This window comes from Tupaia chinensis, unplaced genomic scaffold (genome assembly GCF_000334495.1).
Source record: "Tupaia chinensis unplaced genomic scaffold, TupChi_1.0 Scaffold145916_1, whole genome shotgun sequence".
Taxonomy (NCBI): Eukaryota; Metazoa; Chordata; class Mammalia; order Scandentia; family Tupaiidae; genus Tupaia; species Tupaia belangeri.
In genome coordinates, this window is record NW_006205774.1 from 1,556,428 (window position 1) to 1,582,272 (window position 25,845).

The 25,845-nt window shown below is 36.5% G+C and overlaps 1 protein-coding gene across 1 annotated transcript in view; it reads left to right on the forward strand.

Annotated features, from left to right (window-relative positions):
• Window positions 1–24,566, forward strand: part of AGMO (alkylglycerol monooxygenase) — a gene marked incomplete in the record, with an annotated part of 412,025 nt that extends 387,459 nt beyond the window's left edge. Inside the window, 1 exon segment of the mRNA XM_027768353.1 lies at window positions 24,492–24,566. Within this exon segment, the coding sequence (XP_027624154.1) occupies window positions 24,492–24,551 (60 nt within the window).
• Between the last annotated feature and the right edge of the window lie 1,279 nt (window positions 24,567–25,845).

Genomic DNA, 25,845 nt, shown 5'->3' on the forward strand with positions numbered 1-25,845 from the left:
ATGTGCCCAACATCCCAAGAGGAAAATGGAGGCGAAGGGATTGCAGCATTGCCATCCGTCTTGAGGGGCTGATTTCTTGCTTTCTGTCTGTCTCTCCGGTGAGCACACATCCCCTATAGCAAAAATCTCTCTCAAAAAAAAAATAATTAGTTAAACTATTTAAAGGAAAGTAAAACCTGTAAGGGTTCCTACAAATGAGCTACTAGAAACATATTTTTTGCCCCATTAACTCGGATACTAACTTTTTGTTTTTTTTTATTATTATTTTACATTTAATCACTGTATATCATTACAACATACAAAATGAGTTTTCCCAGCATGAATACACTGTATATTAGTGCAGTCAAAGTTATTACCATACACATTATCATCCACAGATAATTTTCCATTTTTTCTGTCCCGTAAATATTTTGCATTCTTTTTCCCCTTGGTTACGTCCGTCTCTACCTCCCCCTCCTTCTCATACAATGCCTCTCAGTCCGGATGGTTTACTTAGCGTGAAATCTCCCACATTATTCCACTTCTATGTGTGACTAGTGTGCTGGGAATTTGATTTTCAACAATTTGAGTAGTTTACGTGTAAATATTTTTTCAAAAATATTTGAAACCATACTGTTTCTGTTGTTATAGAGTCACAAACAAAATTATACAAAATTATAAAAAATATTTAAACATTATCTTTAAAACTCAGTATTTTGAAATTTTGAAAGTTGTTTTTTAACTGTCAAGGACTATGGAGTATGAGCAAAAAATTTTTTTTGATATGTAAAGTTATTGTGGAAAAATGTAAAACTTAATAAAAAAAAAAAGCCAGAGTCTCATTGTATTTTATGACTGAGCAGTATTCCATAGAGTATATGGGCTACAATTTTTTCAATTCATTCATTGTTCGTGGGCATTTGGGTTGGTTCCATGTCTTAACAATTATGAAAAATTCCACAATAAACTTAGATGTGAAGTGTTTTCCCACTGAATGCATTATGCTTCAAATGTGTAGAACACCCTGCCTTAAAACCAATGCAATGATGGATCATAGTCTTAAGATTATTGGGGGAAGATGATGGATTCCCTTTTTGTCTAAAAAAAGTTCTAGATCCAAGATAAATGTTTTTTTTTTTATATTACCAGAGGGCACATGTGATTGCAAGAGAGAAAAAAGATAGAGTGAAAGCACACCCCCTGTGGGGCATGGTCACAACCCTTTTTCTTCATTTATCCTTCTCATGAGAATTTAGGACATGTATGCACAAATACTCTGCATGTTTTTCAATCTATCGGATGGATATTTGAACTGCTGTTGGCCAGGTGGGGTTCAGTTTCCAATGCACAATATAATCACTGTTTTAGAGGGCCAGCACCCCACGAATGTTTTTAAATTATGGTTTTTCTACCCTGATTTTAATAATACTAGATTTGCATTATATGTTAGGGTTTATAAAGTCCTTTTATAAATATCTTCATAATAAATCTACCCACTAGGCAAGTATGAGATACCAGGTAATGAGAGATTAAGTGATACATTAACCGGTTACATGTGATAACCCATATTGGGGGCTAGTTCGTGGCATGGTAGTTAAGGCTACTGGATCCCTTACAGCCACCCACGAGGTTTGAATCTCAAAACTGGCACCTTGAAAAACACACCAGGTATGAGTGCACATGCATGACCAAAATTATTACAAAACAAAGTAAAACCCATATCAGCTTGTCCACAGCAGTAGTACAATACTTTTTTCAGCATTGGAGGCCTCATGGAAGATCATGACTCAGTTCCCCAATTGACCTGTCCATGCCAGGCATCCACACGTGCCCATGAATCTGGGTAACTGAGAGAGGCTAGGGGAGATTGCAGTGTAAGAGAGTGTGCTTCTGGGACCAGCAGTTGGCGTAATGGCTATGTCACTGGACTCCCATTTAGTCAACCACGGTTTGCGTCCCAGACCTGGTGGCTTGAAACTCATGCTGGGCATGTGTGCGTGTGTGCCCAGGATCCCGAGAGGAGAATGGAGGAGAAGGGATTGCGGCGTGGCCATCCCCCCTGGGGGGTGATTTCTCGCTTTCCGTCTCTCTGTCTCTCTCTGTCTGGTGAGCGCATGTGCCCTATAGAAAAAACCTCTCCAAAAAAAAAAAAAAAAAGATAAGAATGTGCTTCTCTTTATTTCTTTCATGAAAAATAAAAACATTCAAAAAAAAAAATCATGTGTTTTGACTCTTGGTCCAGGAGGCTATTTGCTACACTTCTATTTATGTAAGTATGGCATCCTGAAGTTTCTATCAGAAGCCTATGTAGCATTAAAATTTCTCTCTCAAACTTTTATAAGATATGTAAGTTCTGGGAATCTAATATGCAGCATGCCGACTATTGTTAATAATACTTCATTGTTGGCCCAGCATGTGGTATGGTGGTTAAACTGCTGAATTCCCACATGGCAGATGGTGGTTGGAGTCTTGGACCCATGGCTTGAAATTTATGTTGGGTGCACACATGCATGCCCAAAATCTCAAGAGGAGAATGGAGGAGAAAGGATTGCAATATGGCTATCCTCACTTGGTAGTGATTTCTCATTTTCCCTGTCTCTCTATGGAGCACATACGCCCTATGGCAAAAAAAAAAAAAAAAAAAAAAAAAAAAAAACAAATTAATTTTAAAAAGTACTGCATTGTTGGCCCAGTTATGGTAGGTGCAACAATACCGTATTATCAACTACAGGTGGCATGCTGTACGTGAGCAGTATAGGCACCACTGCATGATGCTGGACACCATGTGAGAAGGCTCTAGGTGTACATCCACGTTTGTCTCAATATATGGGGTGTGCGCATGAGAGAGGCCATAATCCTGGATGGGGAGGCTGAGGAGGAGGATCATGGTGTGAGGACCCTGATGACAGTGCCTGTTCTTCTCTCCTTCTCTCTCAAGAAATAAATAGACTTAAAGTGTACATATTGCATTGTTTCCCTGGAATTTTTTCATGTAGTCTACACCATACAGACACACACAATGGTACAAAGCTGTGGTGAAGGATGTGTTAAGTTGGTTATGGAAATCATTCCCTCATCAAATCATCACATAGTGTACCTTAAATATAATTTTTTAAAAAAATTATGCCTCAGTGTAGCTGGAAAACTGTTCTCCTGTTGCATTTTTTTCTTGATACTGGAGAATATAAATAGCAACATTTTACACTCATGTGTTGTGCAAAATACTCTTTCTGATTACAAACAAGAAATATTCTTTTACATACTCAGTTCTGATCCAGAAAATCTGCCACGTTCAGACTCGAGCAAAACAGAGTCCACAGCACGTCAGAAACTTGCATGCAGTTTTCTCTCTTAGCTCTGCTGTATGCTAGTCCTCCTCATGCCTGGGAAGAAAGAGGAGCAAACTTGAAGAAACCAGACAGTGGCTTTCTCTTTTTTGATTCTTCAACCACAGTCAGAAGAAATGTAAATAATAAATGTATGGGTATTTTTCATTTTACTTTTTATGAAGGATAAATACTAAAGGAGAAAAGCAGAAAAAAGGTCAATTTAGATTGGTGTAGTTGTAGTGAAAGAAGGTGACCGGCATGGTATAGAGTCTGCTAACCATCTCTCCCAACACCATCACACTGCCACTCTTGTATATGAAGCCATCATTGCATCCTTATCATCTTGGTTCAGATCATCCATGCATCCACTGTGAATCTTCTCTGTAACCTACATACCATGTTCAAAGTTATCAGGGCTCAGTGTGTAATAATGATATATGATTAAATACACATTTTAGAATAAATATCCATTAAAAAAGAAAAAAAACTTTAATATTTCAACTCTTTTTTAAAAGAATTATTTAATTTCATTTATTCATTTTATTTTTTAATTGACTGGAAAGACACAGAGAGAGAGAGAGATTGAGAGAGGGAAAGTGAGAAAGCAAGCCACCAGGTCCGAGACTCGAACCGTGGTCAGCCACGTGGGAATTCAGCGTCCTTATCCACCATGCCACCTGCTGGCCCCTTCATTTCAACTCTGTCCAGTCTAGGATTCCATATATTGTTGATAGGTTAATGTGAAAATTCTGCTAAAGAATTCTTATTTGAAATATAATCCCTTAAGTTCTATGATCGTGAAAAGGAAATGGGTGACAAGAAGTAATCATTTTATCATTCAGTAAAAGCATTGTGATTCAAAGATTAAAATGCCATGTGAAAATAGATAAACTCCTCCTTTGAACATAAATGTATCTACAGAATTAACACTGGGAAATGAAAAACAAGGCGAGATTAAACTATGTATAGATAGAAAGAGCCAAAATAAAATAAAGGGAATAGAAAATATCTAGAAAACATTTAGGTTTTTTTTTTTTTGCCTGTTTTCTTCTACTTTAAGGACTATAATTCCTACCTGCATTAATCAGATATATTTCTATTCCCCAAATAGTCACCATTGTGTGTTTTAAAACTACTCTTGATTGGACTGCTTAGACTGGCACTGGCAATTCTGAGTACAATTCCGAGGCTGGGAAGGGAAGAAGAGAATATTCCCTTGTGCACCGCAACATAGTTGTATTAAACAACTAACCCTTTTCTTTTTTGATACTGACATCTATTGGAAAACAGAAGAATATGTTTGTACGCTTGTTTTTGAAAGCAACTAGCTCATTAAATTTAAATTTAAAACCCCTACTTAAAATTTATTAATGTATAACATCAACCATTTTAATGACATTCTCTACACTCTCTAATTGCTTGAAAACACATTTATTTAGGTTTTCAGACTTACATAATGCTTTTTAAGTCAGTAATTATTAATGCAAATATACTTTGAAAGTCATGCAGTCTAACGTGCTTTTTTCAAACTAATAATTGAATAATAAATGGTGAAAGAAAAGTTTGGCTGCTATTCAAGTTTTCCCTATCAGACTCTGTGAAGAATTTTTTTTCTTATCACTTGGATCAATAATACGTAAAGAAAAGAAAATTTCTAAAAATGAGATAATTGATTCAATCTGCAGATATTAAAAAAAAACTACATATTTATTTTGAGAATGTTTCAGCTAAATTTTTCCAAATCTATTTGCCATGGGCAAGCTAATGTACATCCAGTAAATCATACAGGCTAACTGTGTAATTTCTATCCCAATCTGCTTTAAATTAAATAAATCTGGAATCTGGAAATACTGGGCTTCCGTAGGGTGTTGTGTGTCTAAATGAATTCTCAGACCTCTCTACAGAGACACAGGGTACACACCTCAAAGGTAAGAGCCCTTTTTAGTAAAATAGCCTATAAAGCACACATTTTCTTTACATTGAGATGGGTTATAAAGCTAACCAAAGATCCCCATCTTCTTGCTCTCTGAACTTGTAAGAGATTTAAGAAAATCAAGCATGTTATCGGTAAAAGCATTTTTCTTAAAATCTGTTTTCTTTTCTTGATTAAACATTTGACTTTTAGATCCAGCCTCAGTGGCATTTGCAGTTAAGGTGCTGCTGCTCCATAGGCTGAAGCAACGTGGGAGGCCAGGTTCAATTCTTGGCTCACTTGAAAGCTCTGTGTGGTGTCCTGCACCTGTAGTCCCAGCTACTGGGAGGCTGAGGCAGAAGGATCATGACATAGTCAAATCTTCTTCTAAAAAAAAAAAAAAAAAATCTAAGAAAAATGAGACATTTAAATTGCAAAAGCAATATGTCATTGTATTACACATGTAAGTGGTATATATTGAGTAAAAAATGATAATTGCTCTAATCCCACTACCTACCTTCCAGATAAAACTGTTAAATTTACTTTAAGAGAGATTTTTGCAATATGGCATGTGTGCTCACTGAAGACAGAGACAGAAAGCAAGAAATCACCCTCCAAGGGGATGGCCATGCCACAATCCCTTCTCCTCCATTCTTCTTTTGAGATTTTGGGCATGCCCGCACATGCTTCCAGCATGAGTTTTAAGCCACTAGGTCCAGGACTCGAAGTACAGTCAGTCACATAGGAGTCCAGTGATGTAACCATAATGCTATCTGCTAGTCCCAAAACTGTTGATTTTTCTAGACTCATGAATTTATTTATTTATGGATGTTTTAATGCACATGTAGACAGATATGCATATACATGTTTGTGGAGAGTATAAGTTTTAAAACTCAAGAAATACATAGAAGTACCACAAAATATGAAAAGGAAGTAACAATCTCCCCAATGCTACCATTGAGCAATTTGTCCTAATTTTTATCAAATGTTATTTCAGACTTTTCACATCTAGAAACAGGTATAAGAAAGATTAAAAGTGTTTATGCTCTTTATTTTGAAATGCATTAAAGTTAATGTGAAATTCATAGAATTTTTTGAAAATTAAAACCAAAGGAATTGCTGACATTTAAACAAATGCTAATTAACATTTTATTAATTACTGGAAAGTAGATCCAACTAAATATGAAAAAAATTAATATAAAAATATAAATATTTTTCTTAAACTGCATTTTCAAATTTATACAGTATCTGTTGGCTTTTTGCATAAGAAAATTTATAAACTTAAAATTCTCTATTTTCGGGACTAGCAGTTGACATAATGGCTGTGTCGCTGGACTCCCATGTAGTCAACCACGTTTTGAGTCCAGGACCTGGTGACTTAAATTCATGCTGGGTGTGTGTGCATGCATGCCCAAGATTCCGAGAGGAGGATGGAGAAGAAGGCATGTGGTGTGGCCATCCCCTCCTGGGGGATGATTTCTGGCTTTCTGTCTCTCTGTCTCTTTCTGGCGAGCACACATGTCCTATAGCAAAAACCTCTCAAAAAAAAAATCTCTATTTTCCTTCCTTGTCTCATTTTTTGTAGCCATATTAGTTTTAAATGATCATGGTTCTGTAATCATAGTTACTATAATGTGCAGTTCTGTATTTTCTATTTCATTTTTTATTATGTTATATTAACTTTCCTTTGCCCTCTTCTTTGTGGTTTCATTATGAATCAGGCCAATCTGTGAACCAGATATATGTTTTAATTTCCATGTGTGCTACTGGGTGTAGAACTTACCTATATTGTTACAAGAAATCAATGTGTTCTTAAAAATTTCTAGTCAATACTAAAGGTCAGAGAATGAACAGTTTATTTCATAAAAGTAGAAAAGTAGATCAATTTTCTCCCTTCCTATAAAATTATATATATATATATATATGTGTGTGTGTGTGTGTGTGTGTGTGTATATATATATATATAAAATTATGCTGTTTTTGTGGGTGTGGGTGTGTTTTGCTTGTTTGTTTGTTTGTTTTGTGTTTATACCAGGGGCCATGTACATGAGAGAAAGGAAGGAGGAAAAGCACCCTAAAACAGGGCCTAGCCACACTGCATTCTTTCCTTCCAGTTTGCTAACTCCTTATGATCCTGGGCATGAATGGGCACTCAGCATGTTTCTCAAATAACTGGGGCTAGAACTTGAACCCTGGTTGACTACTGGGATTGATCTAGCTTCTTCTGCATAGCTCTTATTTTCTTTCTTGTTTTATTTACATTTCAGCACTGTACATTTTCCACATACAAAATGAATTTTCCCAGCATGAAAATACTGCATGTTAGTCCAGTCAAAGATTTTACCATACACATCATCCTTGACACATAACTTTACACTTTTATGTCTGTTAAATGTTTTTCTTCTTTTTTTTAATCCCTTGATTCCCTTCTTCCTGTCCCCACAGTACTCTCCCTCCTCCCACTGTCTCTAGTATCCATAGTTGTTCTCCATGCCTTTATAACTTTCCAGTCTTCCAGTTTCTGTCATAGAATGCAGACATTTAGTATATATCATGTGGGGACATACAATGCTTCTCTTTGATAGTCTGCCTTTCTTCACTCAGCATTAAATCTTCTGTATTCATCTACTTTCTATCAAATGTAAGCCTCTGCATAACTCTTAACTACTACTGTACAGAGAAAGTCCAGGTTTGTAGTCTTTGTTTTTAGGAAATCTGTGTAGGAATATCTTTAAAATGAGCTCTTTTGCAAGCATATGGCCTATATGGAGTGATACAAGAAACTTTATCCATTAGAAAAAAGGTGAAAAATTGAATTTTGTAGAAAGTATACATATAGAAAAAGAAACTATAAAATATTAGGTTGTCAGAAAAGTCATGATGTGATGCATTTTGCATAGAAAAAGACAGCCCAATAGTTTTCCTCTTAAGTAAAGGTAATGTGATATGTAACTGTTTCCGAAGTCCTTACCCTTGAGATATGGCTCCCTCCTAATTTGTTTGGTAGTTCTATTTATCGGTTGTTCAGGAACCTCCACATTATTCTCCACAGAGGTTGTACTAATTTACATTCCCACCAACAGTGTAAGAGAGTTCTCTTTTCACCACAGCCTCAGCAGCACTTGTTCTTTGATTTTATTCGTGGCCATTCTAACTGGAGTTAAATGGTATCTCATTGTGGTTTTGATTTGCCTTTTCCTCACGATAAGAAACATTTAACATTTGTTCACATGCCATTAGGCTATTTGTATGTCTTCCTTAGAAAGTCATTTGTTCAGTTTGTTTGACCACTTTCTAATTGAAATGTTTGTATTTACTGTGGGTAAGCCACATGGGTTCTCTATACATTCTGGTTATCAGTCTTTTATTGAAGAATAGTTTGCAAATATGCTCTCCCATTCTGAGTCTTGTCTCTTCACTCTGATTACTGTTTCCTTTGCATTGCAGAAGCTTTTTAGCCTGATGTAGTCCCACTTGTCTGCTTTTGGAATTATGTTCTATGTTTTAGGGGTCTTGTTTAAGGAATCTTTGCCAACTCCAATGTCTTCAAGAGTTTGCTCTATGATTTCTGCCAGTAGCTTTATAAGTTCAGTCTTTATGTTTAAATCTTCGATCCATTCTGAGTTGGTATTTTTTGTTGTCATTAATGGTGAAATGTAGGAGTCTAGTTTTATTTTTATTGCAGGTGGCCATTCCATTTTTCCAACACTATTTGCTGAAGAGATTTTCTTTCCTTATTGGATTATCTTGTGTTCTTTGTTTAATATTAGCTGGCTATATGCTTTGGGGGTTATTTCTGAGTATTTTATTCTTTTCCATTCATCTGTATACCTACTTTTCTGCCATTACCATGCTGTTTTGATTACTACAGCTTTGCAATGTATTTTGAGTTCAGGTAGTAAGATGCTTCCTACCTTATCCTTTCTACATACTATTGCCTTGGTAATAGAGGGCATTTTATGATTCTAGTCATTTTTTTTCTGTTTTTTTTTTCCTATTTCTGTGAAGAATGTAACTGATAATTTGATTAGAATTGCATTAAAATTTTAAATTCGGTAGAATTGACATTTTGATTATATTCTACCCGTTCAGAAACTTGGGATGTCTTTCCACTTTGTGTATCATGTACATTAACTTTTTTCAGTTTTTCATAGTGTTCTTGTAGAAGTCCTTCACCTCTTTGGTTAGGTTTATCCATAGGTGTCTTTGTGTGTGTGCGTGTGTGCGTGTGTGCATGTGTGTGTGTGTGTGTGTGTGTGTGTGTGTGCGTGTATGTCTATTGTAAATGAGATTGTGTTCTTCATTTCCACCTCAGTCCATTGATTATTGGTGTATAAAAACACTGTAGATTTTTGTATATTGATTTTTTTATTCTGCCTCTACTGGATTTATTTATTACTTCTAAGAGTAATTTTTGGATTATTTTGGATTGCCTATATAAATAATCATGTAGACTATAGATATGTATCTGCAAATAGATATAATTGTATTCTTCTTTTCTTATTTGAATACATTTTATTTTACTCTCTTCTTTAATTATATTGGCTAGGATACCCAGCACTATGTTGAAGAAAAGTGGGGAAAGTGGGTAGCTTTGTCTTGTTCCAGCTTTTTGGTGAAAAAGCTTTCAAATTTCCATATTCAATATGAAGTTAGCTATGGGTTTATCATATACAGATTTTATTGTATTGAGAAATGTTTCTTCTATACTGATTTTGCTGAGTCTTAATCATGAAGGGATGTTGTAGTTATCAAATGCTTTTTCTGTATCAATTGATATGATCATATTGTTTTTATTTTTCCTGTTAATGTATTACATTTATTGTTTTGTATATATTGAACCAGTCTTGCATCTCTACAATAAAGCCTACTAGGTCATGATGTATAGTCTCCTTTTAATGTGTTGTTAAATATGATATGCTGGTATCTTGTTGTAGATTTTTGCATCTATATTCATCAGAGATATTGGTCTGTAGTTTTCTTTGTGTGTGTTTGTGTGTGTGTGTCCTTGTTTGCTTTTGAGACTAAGATGACAGGTTTCATAGAATAAGTTTAGAAAAGTTCCTTTTGAGTCTTTATAAATTTTGTTTGAAGAAAATTAGGTTCATTCTTCTTTAAAAGTATTGTAGAATTGTAGAATTCAGAATTGAAGTCATTAGTACTTAAGCTTTTTTTTTTTTTTTCTGGGAGACTATTACTGATTCAGTTTCACTACTTGTTGTGGGTCTGTTCAGGCATTCTATTTCTTCTTGGTCAATCTAGGTGCAATGTATGTGTCTCGAAATTGGTCCACCTCAATTATGTTTTGTTTTTTGGTGTATAATTGCTCATAGTATTGTGTTATATCTTTTGTATTTCAGTTGTATCAGTTGTAATGTTGTCTGTTTCATCACTGATTTTATTTACCTGGTTCCTTTCTCTGTTCTTGATTCATCTAGTTACCTGTGTTTCAATTGTGTTTATCCTCTCTAAGAACCAGCTTTTGGTTTTATTTATTTTTTACACGGTTCTCTATTTTGTTTGTTTCTGCTATGATCTCTATTATTTTCTTCTGGTATTTTGTGTGTATTTTTACAGTTCCTTGATAAGTGTCATTAAAATATTAACCATCTTTCTTTTTCTTTTATCTTGTGAGCACTGATTGCTATGAACTTCCCTCTTATAACTGCTTTTGCTGTGTCACTTAGGTAATGGAGACTCATGAGTTCATTATCAAGAGTTTCAATGAATCATTTTATTTCAGTCTTTACTTCAGTAGTTGTGAAGTTCTCCAGGAGTTAATTAGTTCCCATGTACTTGTGTATGTTCAGGGTACTTTCTGTAGTTGATTTCAAGCTTAATTCCATTGTTCTTGGAAAAGATGGTTAACACAGTTCCTATACTTTTGAATTTGTAAAGGCTTGTTTTATGCCCTATCATGTAGTCAGTCTTGGAAAATGTTCCATGTGAGGATGAAAAAAATGTGTATTTTGTGGTTGTTGGGTTAAATGATTTATAGATGTCTCTCGAGTCCATTTGCTTATGTTGTCATTTAGTTTCTGTTTCCTCTTTGCTTGTTTTTGTCTAGATGATCTGTCCAGAGGTGACAGTGGGGTGCTGAAAAATTCAACAATTAGTGTGTTGGAGTCTCTCTCCCTTTAGCTCTAGCACTCTGTCTTATATGTTTGGTTGCTCCAGGATTGGCTATGTAGATATTTATAAATTTGTTTTGTTTTTTTTTGTTTTGGTGAATTAGCACTTTTAGCACTATATAATGTCCTTCTCTGTCCCTTCTTACAGTTCTTTCTTGAAGTCTGTTTTGTCTGATACTAGTATCAGGGCATTAGCCTATTTTGGGCTTCTATTTTTATAGAATATCATTTTCCAGTCCTTCAGTTTTGTTCTATGTATGTCTCTATCAGTGAGGTGTGTTTTTTGTAAGCAGCGTGTAAAGGGCTCCTATTTATTTTCTTTTTTGTTTTCTTTAATTCATTCAGCCATCCTGCATCTTTTAATTGAAGAATTTAATCTATTTTCATTCAATATTATTGTCAATATTTACAGACTTATCACTACCCCTGTTTTAGCCATTTTAGTGTTATTTTGTGTTCTCTTATTTCTGTTTGTCTCTCTTTAGATTTCCTGATACAGTATTCTCTTCAGTGCTTCTTGAAGAGTTAGTCTAATGTTGGTAATTTTTTTTAAGTTTTTTGTTTATTTGAGGAAGTTTTTATTTGTTCCTCTCATTTGAAAGATAATCTTGCTGGGTATATTTTTCTCAGTTGAAATTATTTTTTCTTTTAGTGTTTCGAAAATATTTTCCCATTTTTCCTTGTGTGCACTGTTTTAGTTGAAAGGCTAGATGTTAGCCTAATAGGATAATTTTGTAAGTTATTTGATGATTCTCTCTTGCCATTTTTAGACTTTGACTTTGATTTTTACCAGTCTGGTTATGATGTACGGTAGGAGGATCTTTTTATGTTTATTCTGTTTGGTGTTCTTTGTATTTCCAGAATCTAGATATCTGAATGTTTGTCTAGCTTTGTAAAGTTTTCAGCAGTATTTAATAAAATAGATTTTCTATGCCTTTGTCAGATTCTTCACCTTCTGTGATATGTATTATTTGGATATTTGGATGTTTAATAGTGTATTTCACATACGCTGTCCTTATTTTTGGGGGGTGGGGTGGGGTTTGTTCTTTTTGATGGTTTTGACTAAGTCAGAGACCTTTGTCTTCCTGGTCAGAGGTTCTACCTTCTGCGTGGTTTAATCTGCTGTTAATATTTTCAAGGGAGGTTTTGATTTCCTGTATTGTGGTCTTTATTTCCAAAAATTCAGTTTGATAATTTTTTAGGGTGTATAGTCTTCCTTCGAGTCATGGAATGATTTCCTTATTGCCTGGAATTTTTTATCTGTTTTCTCTTGCATCTCATTAAGTTTAGTTATGATGAATATTCAGAATATTTTTCAACATTTCTTTGATATTCAGCTTTGATTTTTAGACTCTCCATGAGGTTTATACCTCTCTCTCTCTCTCTCTTTTTATTTAAGTAGGCTTCTGTAGTTATTCCCTATAGTATGTGTTGGCTTGCTGCTAGTTTCTTTATTCTTCTATGGGAAAGAATACTAGAATTCACATTAGGAGTTTTGGAGTTTAGCTTTAAAAAGAAGAGATTCTTCCCTTTAATTCCTCCAGAGCAGGAGGATGGGAATTAGTTTCTCCAAAGTCTCACTATGTTGCAGTGGGTGTAGCCTCTCTTAGCCTCTCTGATCCGACTAAGTCAGAGACCTTTGTCTTCCTGGTCAGAGGTTCTACCTTCTGCGTGGTTTAATCTGCTGTTAATATTTTCAAGGGAGGTTTTGATTTCCTGTATTGTGGTCTTTATTTCCAAAAATTCAGTTTGATAATTTTTTAGGGTGTATAGTCTTCCTTCGAGTCATGGAATGATTTCCTTATTGCCTGGAATTTTTTATCTGTTTTCTCTTGCATCTCATTAAGTTTAGTTATGATGAATATTCAGAATATTTTTCAACATTTCTTTGATATTCAGCTTTGATTTTTAGACTCTCCATGAGGTTTATACCTCTCTCTCTCTCTCTCTTTTTATTTAAGTAGGCTTCTGTAGTTATTCCCTATAGTATGTGTTGGCTTGCTGCTAGTTTCTTTATTCTTCTATGGGAAAGAATACTAGAATTCACATTAGGAGTTTTGGAGTTTAGCTTTAAAAAGAAGAGATTCTTCCCTTTAATTCCTCCAGAGCAGGAGGATGGGAATTAGTTTCTCCAAAGTCTCACTATGTTGCAGTGGGTGTAGCCTCTCTTAGCCTCTCTGATCCTGAAGCAGTAGGGCTGAGTGGTGTATGTTTAATGCAAAGAGGAAGCAGACATCATTTGCCATGCTTCTGCAGGCTCATGAGCCAGCTTTATTTTTGCCCATCTGTAGGATAGGGGAGGTTGGGGACATATCCAGGGAGTAGTCTCTAGCTCTATCTAATAATTCTGCCGAACTAGTGGGATGCTAGAGACAAAACCAGTGGTGCAACAAAACTTAGAATGTGCTAAAAAAAAAAAAAAATCAACTAACATCTTAGAGTTGCAGCCTGTAAACAGATGTTGCTTTTTATTCTAATTAAGTTAAATTTCAGGTTTTCTTTAGGTTTTAATGTTTTGGTCAATCCAGATGTGATCTTTGAATCAAGCTCAACCTGTTAAGGCCTTAAAAATGACTTTTGTAACCCCACTGTGGCCTTCTTTGTGGGCTCGATGTAACTAATTTATGTAACATCTTAAACCTGAGATTGGAAATGGCTCAGGTAGAACCTGGGATTGGAATGACTTAGTCTATGTATGCCTTCTCACTGAGACATAACTACTGAGTCTTGCTTCGTGTCTATGCTATTATCACTATGGACAGCTACTTCTGTCTGGGATGTTATTAGTCTTATACACAACACGTAGCCAGGGGCATCTCTTTCCTCCTCATTCTTGATTTTGTGGGACTCTCAGGTTTATAATGAAGGTAAATGTTATTTAGAATTTATTGATTATAGCTAACTTTCAAATGTAATCTGGATGTTTTATACCTCCATGACTTGCTATAGTCAATAAAACTACTCTGGTATGTCTTTGTATTGGAACACAAAAGAACATTTTCACTGCATTGTTGATATTTGATTGTTAGTTTGAGACTTAAGGCTATAACAAATCCTCAACACTCGTTTCTTAAGTGGCCTATGGAGTTGGGCCATAGTCATGATTAGATATCTGTTTTTTTTCTAGAACTTTGAGATAGTGTATTTCTTCATAATATCTGACATTCACTAAATTTAGCTTATAACTGTGATATAAAACTCCACATTAATTTTGTTGATATTTATTGTAGTGTTTATAAAATCTCTCTCTCTCTCTCTCTCTGTCTTCCTAGTCAAATTAAAAAATAAAATTAATGAATAAATAAAATAAAATAAATCTAAAAAATGTGAAAATCTTATAACTTTTGACATGGAAAGACATAAGAAGTTGTATAGTAAAAGATAATGCCGGTTAAGTATAATACGTATCACTAAAGGAGGAAAGTAAATCTCCATGAAAAATAATTCTTAATAATTTATGTGGAAACTCTGCCTTCTAGAAAGTGGCTCTAGTCTGTTACTTCATTGTTAACAGAAACACCTAAAAGTGGGCATCTTATAAAGAAATAGAGGTTTATTTGACTCATGATTCTGGTTGCTAGAAGGCCCAACGATGTAGGGGCTGGCATTAGGCCAGCATACCTCACAACATAGCTGGCAAAAATTGAGTGGATGGTGGACATATGCAGAAAGAACAACTTGGAGAAGCTATCTTCCCTTTATAACAACCCCCTTTACTGCTAATCACATCAAGAGTTAAAACTTGTTCAGTCTCCCTTGATACAGTATTAATTCATTCATGAGATGAGTGTCTCAATGATCCAATCACCACCCACTAAGCATCACTACTTTCTAACCCCATGACAAGGAGACCAAATTCCAAAACATAAACCTATGGAAAACAAATCATTATCTAAACCATAATAGAGGAGGGACTTAATTTCCCAAACTTGAACAACTTCCTTCCAATAAATATAGTACAAAAAGGGAAAATAGTGTATACTTTACACCAATAAACATAACATTTGAAAGTTAGTTATTTGTTGTCAAGAAATTCTAAATAATACTAGCCTTCAGTGTAACCGTGAGATATCCCAGCTGTAGGAATAAGGAAGATACCCTTATGGTTACAAGATTGGCTACCCAATGGCTACCCTTTGGTTACAAGATTGCCAGTATTGCAGACATTAGTTAGGAAGCTATTCATAGCATATATGTCCGCAGACCCAAAGTTAAATTCACCAAGCATGAGGGAGGACTTAAAAAAGTTTACAAAAAAAAAAAAAAATCAGGGAACCAGCAGTTAGCGTAATGGCTATGTCGCTGGACTCCCACGTAGTCGACCGTGGTTCGTGTCCCGGACCCGGTGGCTTAAAACTCACGCCGGGCGCGTGTGCGTGCGTGCCCAAGATCCCGAGAGGAGAATGGAAGAGAAGGGATTGCGGCGTGACCATCCCCCCTGGGGGGTGATTTCTCGCTTTCTGTCTCTATGTCTCTCTCTGTCTGTCTGGCGAGCGCACGCGCCCTACAGTGAAAATCTCTCCAAAAAAAAAAAAAAAAATCAAATTAAAGTACAGGTTTATTTTGGTACAAAAGTATTTTGAAATACGTGCACAGTTTTATCATATGTCTTTTTAATATATTTTAAGACCTTTGTATGTTTCAGTGGGTAGGAATGCATAGGCTATAACATTCCAATTCTGGCTATACCATTTACAAGCTCAGATTAAGCTTACTTACTTAGTTACTTTCTAGGGCCAGAAGTGAGAGTATAACAGTCATTGTTGAGTCAGCTCAGGTCCCTGTGCTCACTCCTAACTAGTAGCAGCTGCCATCACATATTATAGTTGCTCACAGACTTCAGCTAAGTTTCTTGAACCAGTACATTTATTAGGAGAGTTGGAAATGATGGGGAAGGTTTAAGACCTATGTCCTAACTGGAACTGGTAATGAATATAATTTCACTAATACATTGCCTGGAGAGGACTGACAACGTTTTTTATTGACCTCTTTTTAAGCTGGAAAGGAGACATAGCTGGCTACATTATTGACTCCCACTGGTTCAAGTGAAGTAGTAAGGACAGATACCAATTATCCACACACTACTTATAATAAAGACCTTCAACACAATGAAGACCTTCAACATTAGTTGAGAAGTTTAAAGGAACGGTGTGATCCAGTAATTGCTAAATCCATATCCATGGAGAGATTAGTGGTATAAAAAGATGCCGCATATATAATTTTGATAGATACCCCCAACTAAGTAATGAGCCATCAGAAGTGAGCAAAGAGAGCTTCCATCGTAACAGGTCAAGCTTTCCTTTTAATCTTATGTACAGGTCAGTAAAAGAGAGCAGCCTGTGAGCCATCACAGTCTGCTGTCTGCTTTTGTGCAGTCCAGGAGATAAGATTGGGCCTCAGGATATTTAGCAATTAGAATAAAAATTTCAAAAGAGTAATATTTTGTGACATAAAAACATCATATGGAATTCAAATTTCAGTGTCCATAGTAAAGTTTTATTGGCTAAAGCCACACTCACTTGTTTACATATTGTCTGTGGCTACTTCCACACTACACATTGTCAGAGTTGAGTAGTTGTGATAAAGACCATCTGGCCTGCAAAGCCAAAAATATGTACTGGCCAGCCCTTTCCAGGAATGGTTAACCCTGACCTAGAGTCAGTCAGGGACTTTGCTACCTCCCTTATGGGAAGATAGTAGGCTCTCTGACTATATGTTCACATTTTTTAATCCTCCCACCACCCCCTCCCCCCATACCACTCTTCGCTGGTTATCCTCCTGGGACTATAGATATCCAGATGGAAACTGCCCCTAGAAAAACTCTCCCAGAGAGCTCAGAGCTAGGTCAAAACAGCATAGGAATTAATCCAACTCCAAGGCTGAAAAGTATCTCCCATTCCATTGTACATTCCAAATTTTTTCCAACTACAATGTTCTATAAAGCCTTTTAGAATTTCTACAATGACAGTGACATTAAAGACATAGCTGCCCTCTTGCAAAGTTTAGGAATTTGCAGTGAAGGCATCTCCAATTGCCAGATTTATTTTAGGTGACTTGTTTAAAATTCAGGATTATTTAAAGCATTTTAATTTCCCTGTTGCTTTTGAGTCATGTTTCTGACACCCTGAAACTTAATTGAGTGTGGCTTTCATCTAGTGACAGTGTGTTTTCAGTCATACGTCTTAGGAACTGTGTCTATTGTTTCTTGCTATGAAAATGCTTATGCTTACAATAGCCTACCTTCTAAGGAAAGATTCTTCCTTTTATGCAATTAACTAATACAAGCCAAGTGGAGACCATGTGATGCTCAAGCCTGTGGGCAAACTCTTAAATCCAAGGTTAGCCTTTCTGCAGTTTCCCTTCTTGATTCTGTGTGTGTGGTAGCATTTTGAGCAACACATACTAACTAAATGGTGCCCTAAAATATTTGGACTTATGATCCAGCCTCAGTGACACAGGTTATATGTAGCATGCTGAATTGCAGTGCTAAGTCACATGGGCAACACTGAGTTCAGATCCCAGGTCAACCTAGAATATGCCAGGCATGCACACATATAGGATCCAAGATCTTGCCAAGCATATAGGCTTGGGAAAGGGGATCATAGTGTGAGGAAACCTTGTTGGGAGTACTATTCTCTTTTGTTCTCTTGCATGCATATACCCATGGTCTCTATCATGAATAAAATAAATAAACAAAAAAAATTGAGCATGGAATAGCATTAATGCTTTAAAAGTTTGCAAGTAGCTAATAGTGACCATCAATGTATAAAAGGCCTATAAAAGCTACCTTTGGTTTCGTTGTAGTTATTTTTTACTGCTTTTTCTGAATCCTTACTTTTGCTGCACCAGCTTGTCAGAACCCAAGACCTACCAGTATATGCTGGCAATCTTCTCCCCATGCCTTAGAATGCTAGGACAGTTAAAAGTCAAGGTCAAGCTGAGCATCTGTGCCCTGAGGCTGTCTATGACTGCTAAAGACCTAAAGACTGGTGTGTTTACTAAGGCCACTGCTGCTGGGTTAACTGGCCATACCCTGTGCAGGCAGCATCTGCAGTGGATGTGTTCATGCTAATGGGTCGGTTCCACTTCTGTTTTCAGAACATCTTTCAAAAGTGCAGAATTTGGGATTCTAAATGTCTACTGTCTTATAATTAAAAGATACACAGACTGATGATGCCAAAGCGCTGATAACAAAAAATAGGTTTAAATTTTTTCCTTGGAGTTGACCTTAGAGAGGTTTCTGAAGTAGTTATAAAGCCTGGAGAATAGTATTCTTAGCTAAACAAACGTAGGTAGTTGTGAACTCTGGTTTCAGTCTGAACTGAAAGCCCAATGAATGACTAAAATGTGTTACAAGTGTTAAAAACGAACAAACAAAAAGCACTCTATGTTATTTTTCTTTCCTTTTTAGTGAATGGGAGTTGCAATTGTTATTCTTGACTCCTCTCTTTCTTGCACTCCCTATATATTGAATCTATCAGGAAGTCTTATTGGTGTTACATTTAGAAGATAGTGAGAATGTGGTCATTTATCAACTCCACAGCCTCCTATCTGACCCTCACCACCTTTTCCTTACTGTATGACTGCCATGCCCATCTCCTTGGTTTCTCTGCTTTTCTCTCTTTTCCCCTAAAGACTCCTTAATACAACTGCCAAAGTAACTGATTTTTAAAGCATAGTTGAGTCACATTCCTACTCTGCTCAAAACCTAAAGACAGCCCCCTCTTTCACTGAGAATAAAAGCCAACAGTTTTCGAGTGGCCAGGGAGCTCTTTGTCATCAATACTTCTTTCTTCTCTGCCCTCTTCTCCTATGACTGTCCCCCAATGCCTGCTTCCCACCCCACGACGGCATCGTTGCTGTATCTTAAACACACTGGTACCGTCTGGCCTTCGGGCTTTGCACTAATTCTTCCCTCTGTCTGAAGAAGTCTTTCCTACTTATCAGTATGGCTGATTTCTCACTGCTCTCAGATTTTGCTCAGCATCCTTCCAGTGATTCCCCTTAATAGAGCAACATGCTCTCCCATTTCCCAGCACACTGCTCCTCCTCATCTGGCTCTACTTCATTCATTTAGTCTATCAGGTTTCTAAGACCTAAATAACACAATGCACAATCTACAGGTGCTATAATATAGTTGCTAAAATCTATAGACTTACTTAATATATTTGTTACTTAATATCTGTCACCCCCTATAAGGATATTTGCAAGGCCAGGGGCCTTTGTTTTGTTCACTAATGTTTCCTCAAACACCTGGAACAGCACCCAGTACATGGTGGGTGCACAACTGTTGAATGAATTAACATGGGGGATACTCAATTGTTTAACGAATTAATGGTATAAGTAAGCTTCCTGATGCATATGTAAATATATACACATACATACATACATATACACTAACTTTACATATGAATCATTTAAGATCTGCTTAAAATGATCCAATACTAGACAACAATTTCTTTAATAAGTTCTTTACTATGTATAATTCACATGCTTTCCATTTTCACTATTGCGTGCTTTGAAGACCAATAATATGTATAAGTATTATACTTGTGCATTCACAAGAAAATTACCTTAAGTAGTTTGAAAATGTCTGTTAATCTTAGGTTTCATACTAGTTTAGGAAATTAAAGTACATATCATATTAAGTAACACAAAGAGTACCAGTAGAACTAGGAATAGAAAAGCTATCCAGGCTGCTACTGTATAATTCTGAGTATGTTATTTAAAATATTTGAGCTTCAGGGGCCAGAGGGTGGCATGGTGGTCAAGGCACTGGACTCCCACTGGACTGACTGCTGTCGAGTCCTGGACTCATCAGCTTGAAAATCAGAATGGGTGAATGTATGTGCATGCCCAAAATCCCAGAAGGAGAAGGGAGAAAAAGAGATTGCAAAGAGGCCATCCCCCAACAGGATGATTTCTCATGTTCCCTCTACTATCTGTCTCTGTCTCACTGATGAGTGCAGGCACACTATGGGGAGAAAAAAAAAAAAAAAAAAAAAAACAATATATTTGAGCTTGGGACCAGCAGTTGGCATAATGGCTATGTCACTGGATTCCCGTGACCACGGTTCGGATCCCGGACCCAGTGGCTTGAACTCATGCCAGGTATGTGTGCGTGTGTGCCAGGATCCTGTGGGGAGAATGAAGAAGAAGGGATTCTGGTGTGGCCATCACCCCTGGGGTGTGATTTCTTGCTTTCTGTCTCTCTGTCTCTCTCTGTCTTTCTGGCAAGCACATGTGCCCTATAGCAAAAAACTCAAAAAAAAATTTTTTTTGAGCTTGTTTTCCTTATTTATAGAATGGTATGTACCTTGTCTATCATGTGTATCATTTGTCTGAAAGGTTTCATAAGATAACATAGGGCATTGGGCTTTGTTTTAGAAGAACCATAAGCCTCTATTCAAGTGTAGTTATACTAACGTACCTTCAAACTCCCTTCAGACTCATCTATGTTGACATTTGTGGTAAGTAAATGGGGATAAGAATTAACTTTATTATTTCTAATCACTCTATCCAAAATTGTCACAGTAAACTGATGATGAGATTTGATCAGACAGAAGCTTAGCTTGAGTTATTAACTATATGTAAATTATTTAGAGATATTTGACTTGAACCTGTTTGGAGTCAGCCTTTTAAGCCGACAATTATACTTTATAAAGACAAGAACAATGCCTTCTTCATCTGTGCATTTTTCATACTAAAAGGATGCCAGACACATGGTAGGTTCTCCTAAGAGTTCTCCAAAAAAGCAGAATCATTAGTGTGCGTGTGTGTATGTGTGTGTGAGAGAGAGTGATACACACATACATGAATAAATGAGAGATTTATTTGAATGAATCATGGTGTCTGGCTAGATCAAAATCTGCAGGGTAGGCTGGCAGGGGGGGAAGACCCATAGAAAATCTGATGGGTCTTCAGCCTCTTCCTTTGGGAACGCCAGTCTTTTTTCTTTCAAAGCCTTCAACTGATTGGGTAAGGTCTACATACCTCATTATGAAACATATTGTACTTTATTCAAAGTCTACTGATTTGAATATTAGTCTCATCTAAAAAATACCTTTACATCAATATTCTGAGTAATGTTTGACCAGCTCCTGGGTTCCAAGGCCTAACCAAGTTGATACAAAATTAGCCCATCAGTGTAGCTAATAAATATTTTTAAATGACCATACTGGATTACTATGGATACATTGGTGTTACCATGAGTTCTTATTTACTTTTATATGAAATTTATGATTATTTATTGATTTCTAGTTATGCTAGATTATGTCTCTTCAAGGTTTGGTATTATATAAATAGATATTTAGATAGATAGATGGATGACAGGATGGAAGAATAAATGACAGATAGATACCCAGATAATAGTAATATATAGAAATGGCTAATATTTGGAATATTATGTTATTAAAGGTTTACTTTTAATCCTTCAGATACAGGCTAAGTACAACTAATTTAAAAATAATAATTTGCTATATGGCATATGCACTTTCTGGGAGGAGAGAGTGGAAACATGAGATAGCATCCCTGAGGAGTGATACCATGCCACAATCCCTTCTCCATTGTTCTCTTGGAATTTTGGTCATGCACACACATGCACCTAGCATGGTTTTTAAGTGCCAGTTTCAGGACTTAAACTACACAGTCAACCACATGGGATCCAGATGCTTTAACCACTATGCCACCAGCAGGCTTCTATTTTGTTTTGTCTTTTAATTTGTTACAGGGCACACATACTCACAAGAGAGACAGGGAGAGAGGAGAGAAAGAAAATACTCCCCAGAGCTATAACCACATTGCCATCCCCTCTTCCCCATCCTCTTGTCAGGATTTTGGGCATGCATATATATATATACACAGTGTTTTTAAAGTTTTTTTAAAAGTGTAATCCTCCTTTGTATCAAAAACAGGCTCAATAACAGTAACAAGATTACTATAAATGGAGATGACTAAGAATATGACATAAATAAAATCTCTGCTACTGAGAAAGGGAGAAATCCTTCTGCTCTTTGTGTGGTACATGAAGAAAAGTAGTTCCAGCAAGTCAGGTGCAAATATTACCATGCTTGCTTCTTTGTCCCCAGTCAACCCCCTTGAAGCAGGAGAACTCTGTGCAAGTATTCATACGTGTAAGATGGTGTCTTCATCTAGTATATGGATGCCTGGATGCATTTAGAAGAACCTTGGATTCTGGCTCAGCTTCATATTCAATGTAGGGCAGGAATGACATCCTAGCCAAGGATGATGGTAGGTACTTAGAGTAATGCTTTACCTCCCTACCTTCCTGTGACTGGCAGGCAGAAAACAAACGCTTATGGATGCCCTGGCCTAAAAGATGTAGGATCTGAGAGATCCTCAGAAGAGACCACACAACATGCAGGACCTTTGTCCCTAGGAAGAAAGGAATGAATACAGTGGACATTAGCAATAGAGGGCCAGTACTTACCCCAATAGGAAAGATAGGATGAATTATCTTTTAGGAGATCAGCCCAGGAACCAAGCCCAGCTTGAAGAAACCACATGAATCCGAGGTCTGTTTGTTCTTCTGAGTTACTGTAAGGGGCCTCGGTGCCATTTTAGGGAGAAGTGTCAGGTGGAAAAGAAGGTTCAATATAAACAACATTTTTTTTTTTTGAAAACAACTTATTCATTCAGAAGAAATGATTTAAAGCAAAGGGATCTGGACCTCATCTTCCAGCCTGCTTCACCCAGGACACATAAGTACATAACTCTCCCTTCTAGAGCTCTATAAGTACTATCCTTATGATGAAAGAAACGAATGGAAATAACAAAATCAATTATAAACATAAATTACATTTTTCCCATATCTTAAAGTAAATTAAGTAATTTTTTTAACCCTGCTTCCTTTCTCTCTCCCTGTCTCTCTCAACTGCTTTTAAATTTACAATGTATTTTTTATAACTATATGTCATCTCTCCTTAGCAAGAAAATGTCATTCTTTTTCTTGGATGAGGCATGGAAGCTGAGGTAATTCAGTGACTTGTCTCTTGTGAGTCACAGCAGAGACAGGATTTAAGATTAAGTCCTTAACTTTCCATTTTTTATTTCTTGGTTTATGAATCAGAGCCTCCAATATATCTCTTGATATTTCTGGTTGTTTTTGTTGTATGACACATACAAAAATTTTGCAGAAGAATGGAATTAAAAGTACAAGTTTATTTCATTGCAATTTTGAAATCCATGCATAGTTTTTTTTATATAATATATATTCTCAATGAGATTTTCAAAGGCCACTCATACTTCAGTAAGAATTAGGAGCAAGTTATTACAGAAACTAGCATAAGGTTTTTGGCATCCATACATATGTGGCTCTTCTGAAAAAAGCTTTTGTCAGCTGAAGAAACTTGGCCACTTTGTAAGTGCTTGGAAGGGGGTAGAGGAGAAAGGGGAGTGTTAAGGAGCTAATGGGGGATTTCATATCTGTAGTTCACCATATTTGACAGACTTTCCTTCACTAAGGAAAATGTAAAGTTCTGAAAAACAGTCAGCCTCACCTGCAATTACTAAGTATAAAATTTAGGAAGGGGTCAGCGCTATGGGATAGTAGAGGAGCCAGATTCCACATTGACAGACCATTGATTCAACTCCTAGTTTTGGCAGCTTAAAACCAGGCACATGTGCGTGCATGCTGCAAGTCTTGACAGCGTGGAAAAGTAGAGGAGAAGGGATTGTGATGTGACCATGCCCCCTTGGAAGGGAGGGGTGCCTGTTTTCCTTTTCTGCTTGCTTTCTATGTTCTGGCAGAATAATAAACAAAAACGAAAACATAGGAAGACTGCAAATGAAGAGAAAACAAATATCAGCATCATAACGGATAAGGAACAAGGGATTTTTTTGTCTGATTGAGGCTCTCTAGGGCAGTTGATGGTGCTGAATCTTCATTTGACTTCCCTTTTGGAAGAGGGGTAAGGAGCTCAAAGAACGTACTTACGCAAATGATCTAGAGTGTGCATGCAAGCCATTTAGGTTTCTGTACGTGTACTCCATGATGTTCTCACAATGACAGGATCGCCTAATGAGGCATTTCTCAGGATGCCTCCCTGTCATTGAGCAGTACAAGTTTGTATATGTTGGGAAGGAATTGTGTGTTTGTTCATTTATTCTCTTTTCTTTCAGAAAATAACAGACCTACTGGCGAGCTTCAACCTATCCCTGCTGACCTTTGAGAAAAACTGACTGAACAGATCACTGTTTTTTGTCATATCAAAGGTAGTTGGTTATCAAAATGATAAGTTAATGTGTGATATACTGTTTTCTTTTTGTACTTTTCACAGGACCAAGTTCAGTACTTTAAAGCATTTCAACTCAATTTGATTGCTAATTAGTTATTTGATTAATTGTTTTGGAAATATGAGCAGGCAGCTTCATCACAAAGGATCTGTAATACCTGTGGACATATGGTCTATTATTCATACCTGTAAATGCAGCCTAATTTGGTGTCTTGGCTAAGTTAGACAAAAGAAAAGATTTACTGTTTAATGGGTGCTGAGAGGTTTAAGGAAAATAAAAATGTTCTTGGCTAGTACATGCAGTTGATAAGTATGGGGTGACGTGCTAGAGATATTTTGGCTTTTTGTTGTAGAAACACACTTAGAACATGCTCATGCAAGAAGATTTATTTTGAGAGTGCAGAAATCTTACGAGAGCTGAGTGGAAACTTCTCTCAAGATTCTTGATGGAAGTGAGAGAACTAGAGAATCCAGGGAATCAGAATGGTGCTTTGATGTTGTTTTTCCTTTGAGGCAATGTATCTGATTACAAGGCTCTTTTACATCTCCTGGTTCTTTCTCTAGTTCAGCCTTGTTTCTCTGTACACAAGCTCTTCACCTACTAAATTTTTATCACCTCAGTTCCAACCACCTGCAGAGACCGGGTGCAAATATCTGCTAGCTCATTTTTCACTTTACTGGAGGGAATTTGGCACAACTTGAATCAGATGTCCACTCCCAAGCCAATGAACTGTGGCACAGCTGGGGCGGTCAGCTGTATAACTCTGCTTCTGGGGCTCTTCCTTGTCAGATTTTGGGGTCAGTAAATGTATCAATAGATCTTAGGAAAATGATTCCTGTTAAGTTGAAAAATGTGTTAAATTATCTTCTACACATAATAAAAGCAATCTCTAAGTAAACAGGCATTCTATCCAGTTTTATCATTTTTGAATTCTATAATTTTTGAAGGTAAAAATTAATTTCTTATAATTCCAAGTGATCATAAAATATGTGTTTGAGTTGCAGTTAACCATGCATTTATCAAATGGTGCCACAGATTTTGCTTTATTTACCTCATTTATGTTTCTTTTTTGAAAGAAGTATTTAATTTAATTTTATTTTATTTGACCAGAGAGGGACAGAGAGATAGAGAGAGAGAAAGGAAATTGAGAAAACAAGCCGACAGGTCCAGGACTCGAGCCACAGTTAACCACGTGGGAGTCCAGCACCCTTAACCACCACGCCACCTGCCAGCCCCTCTC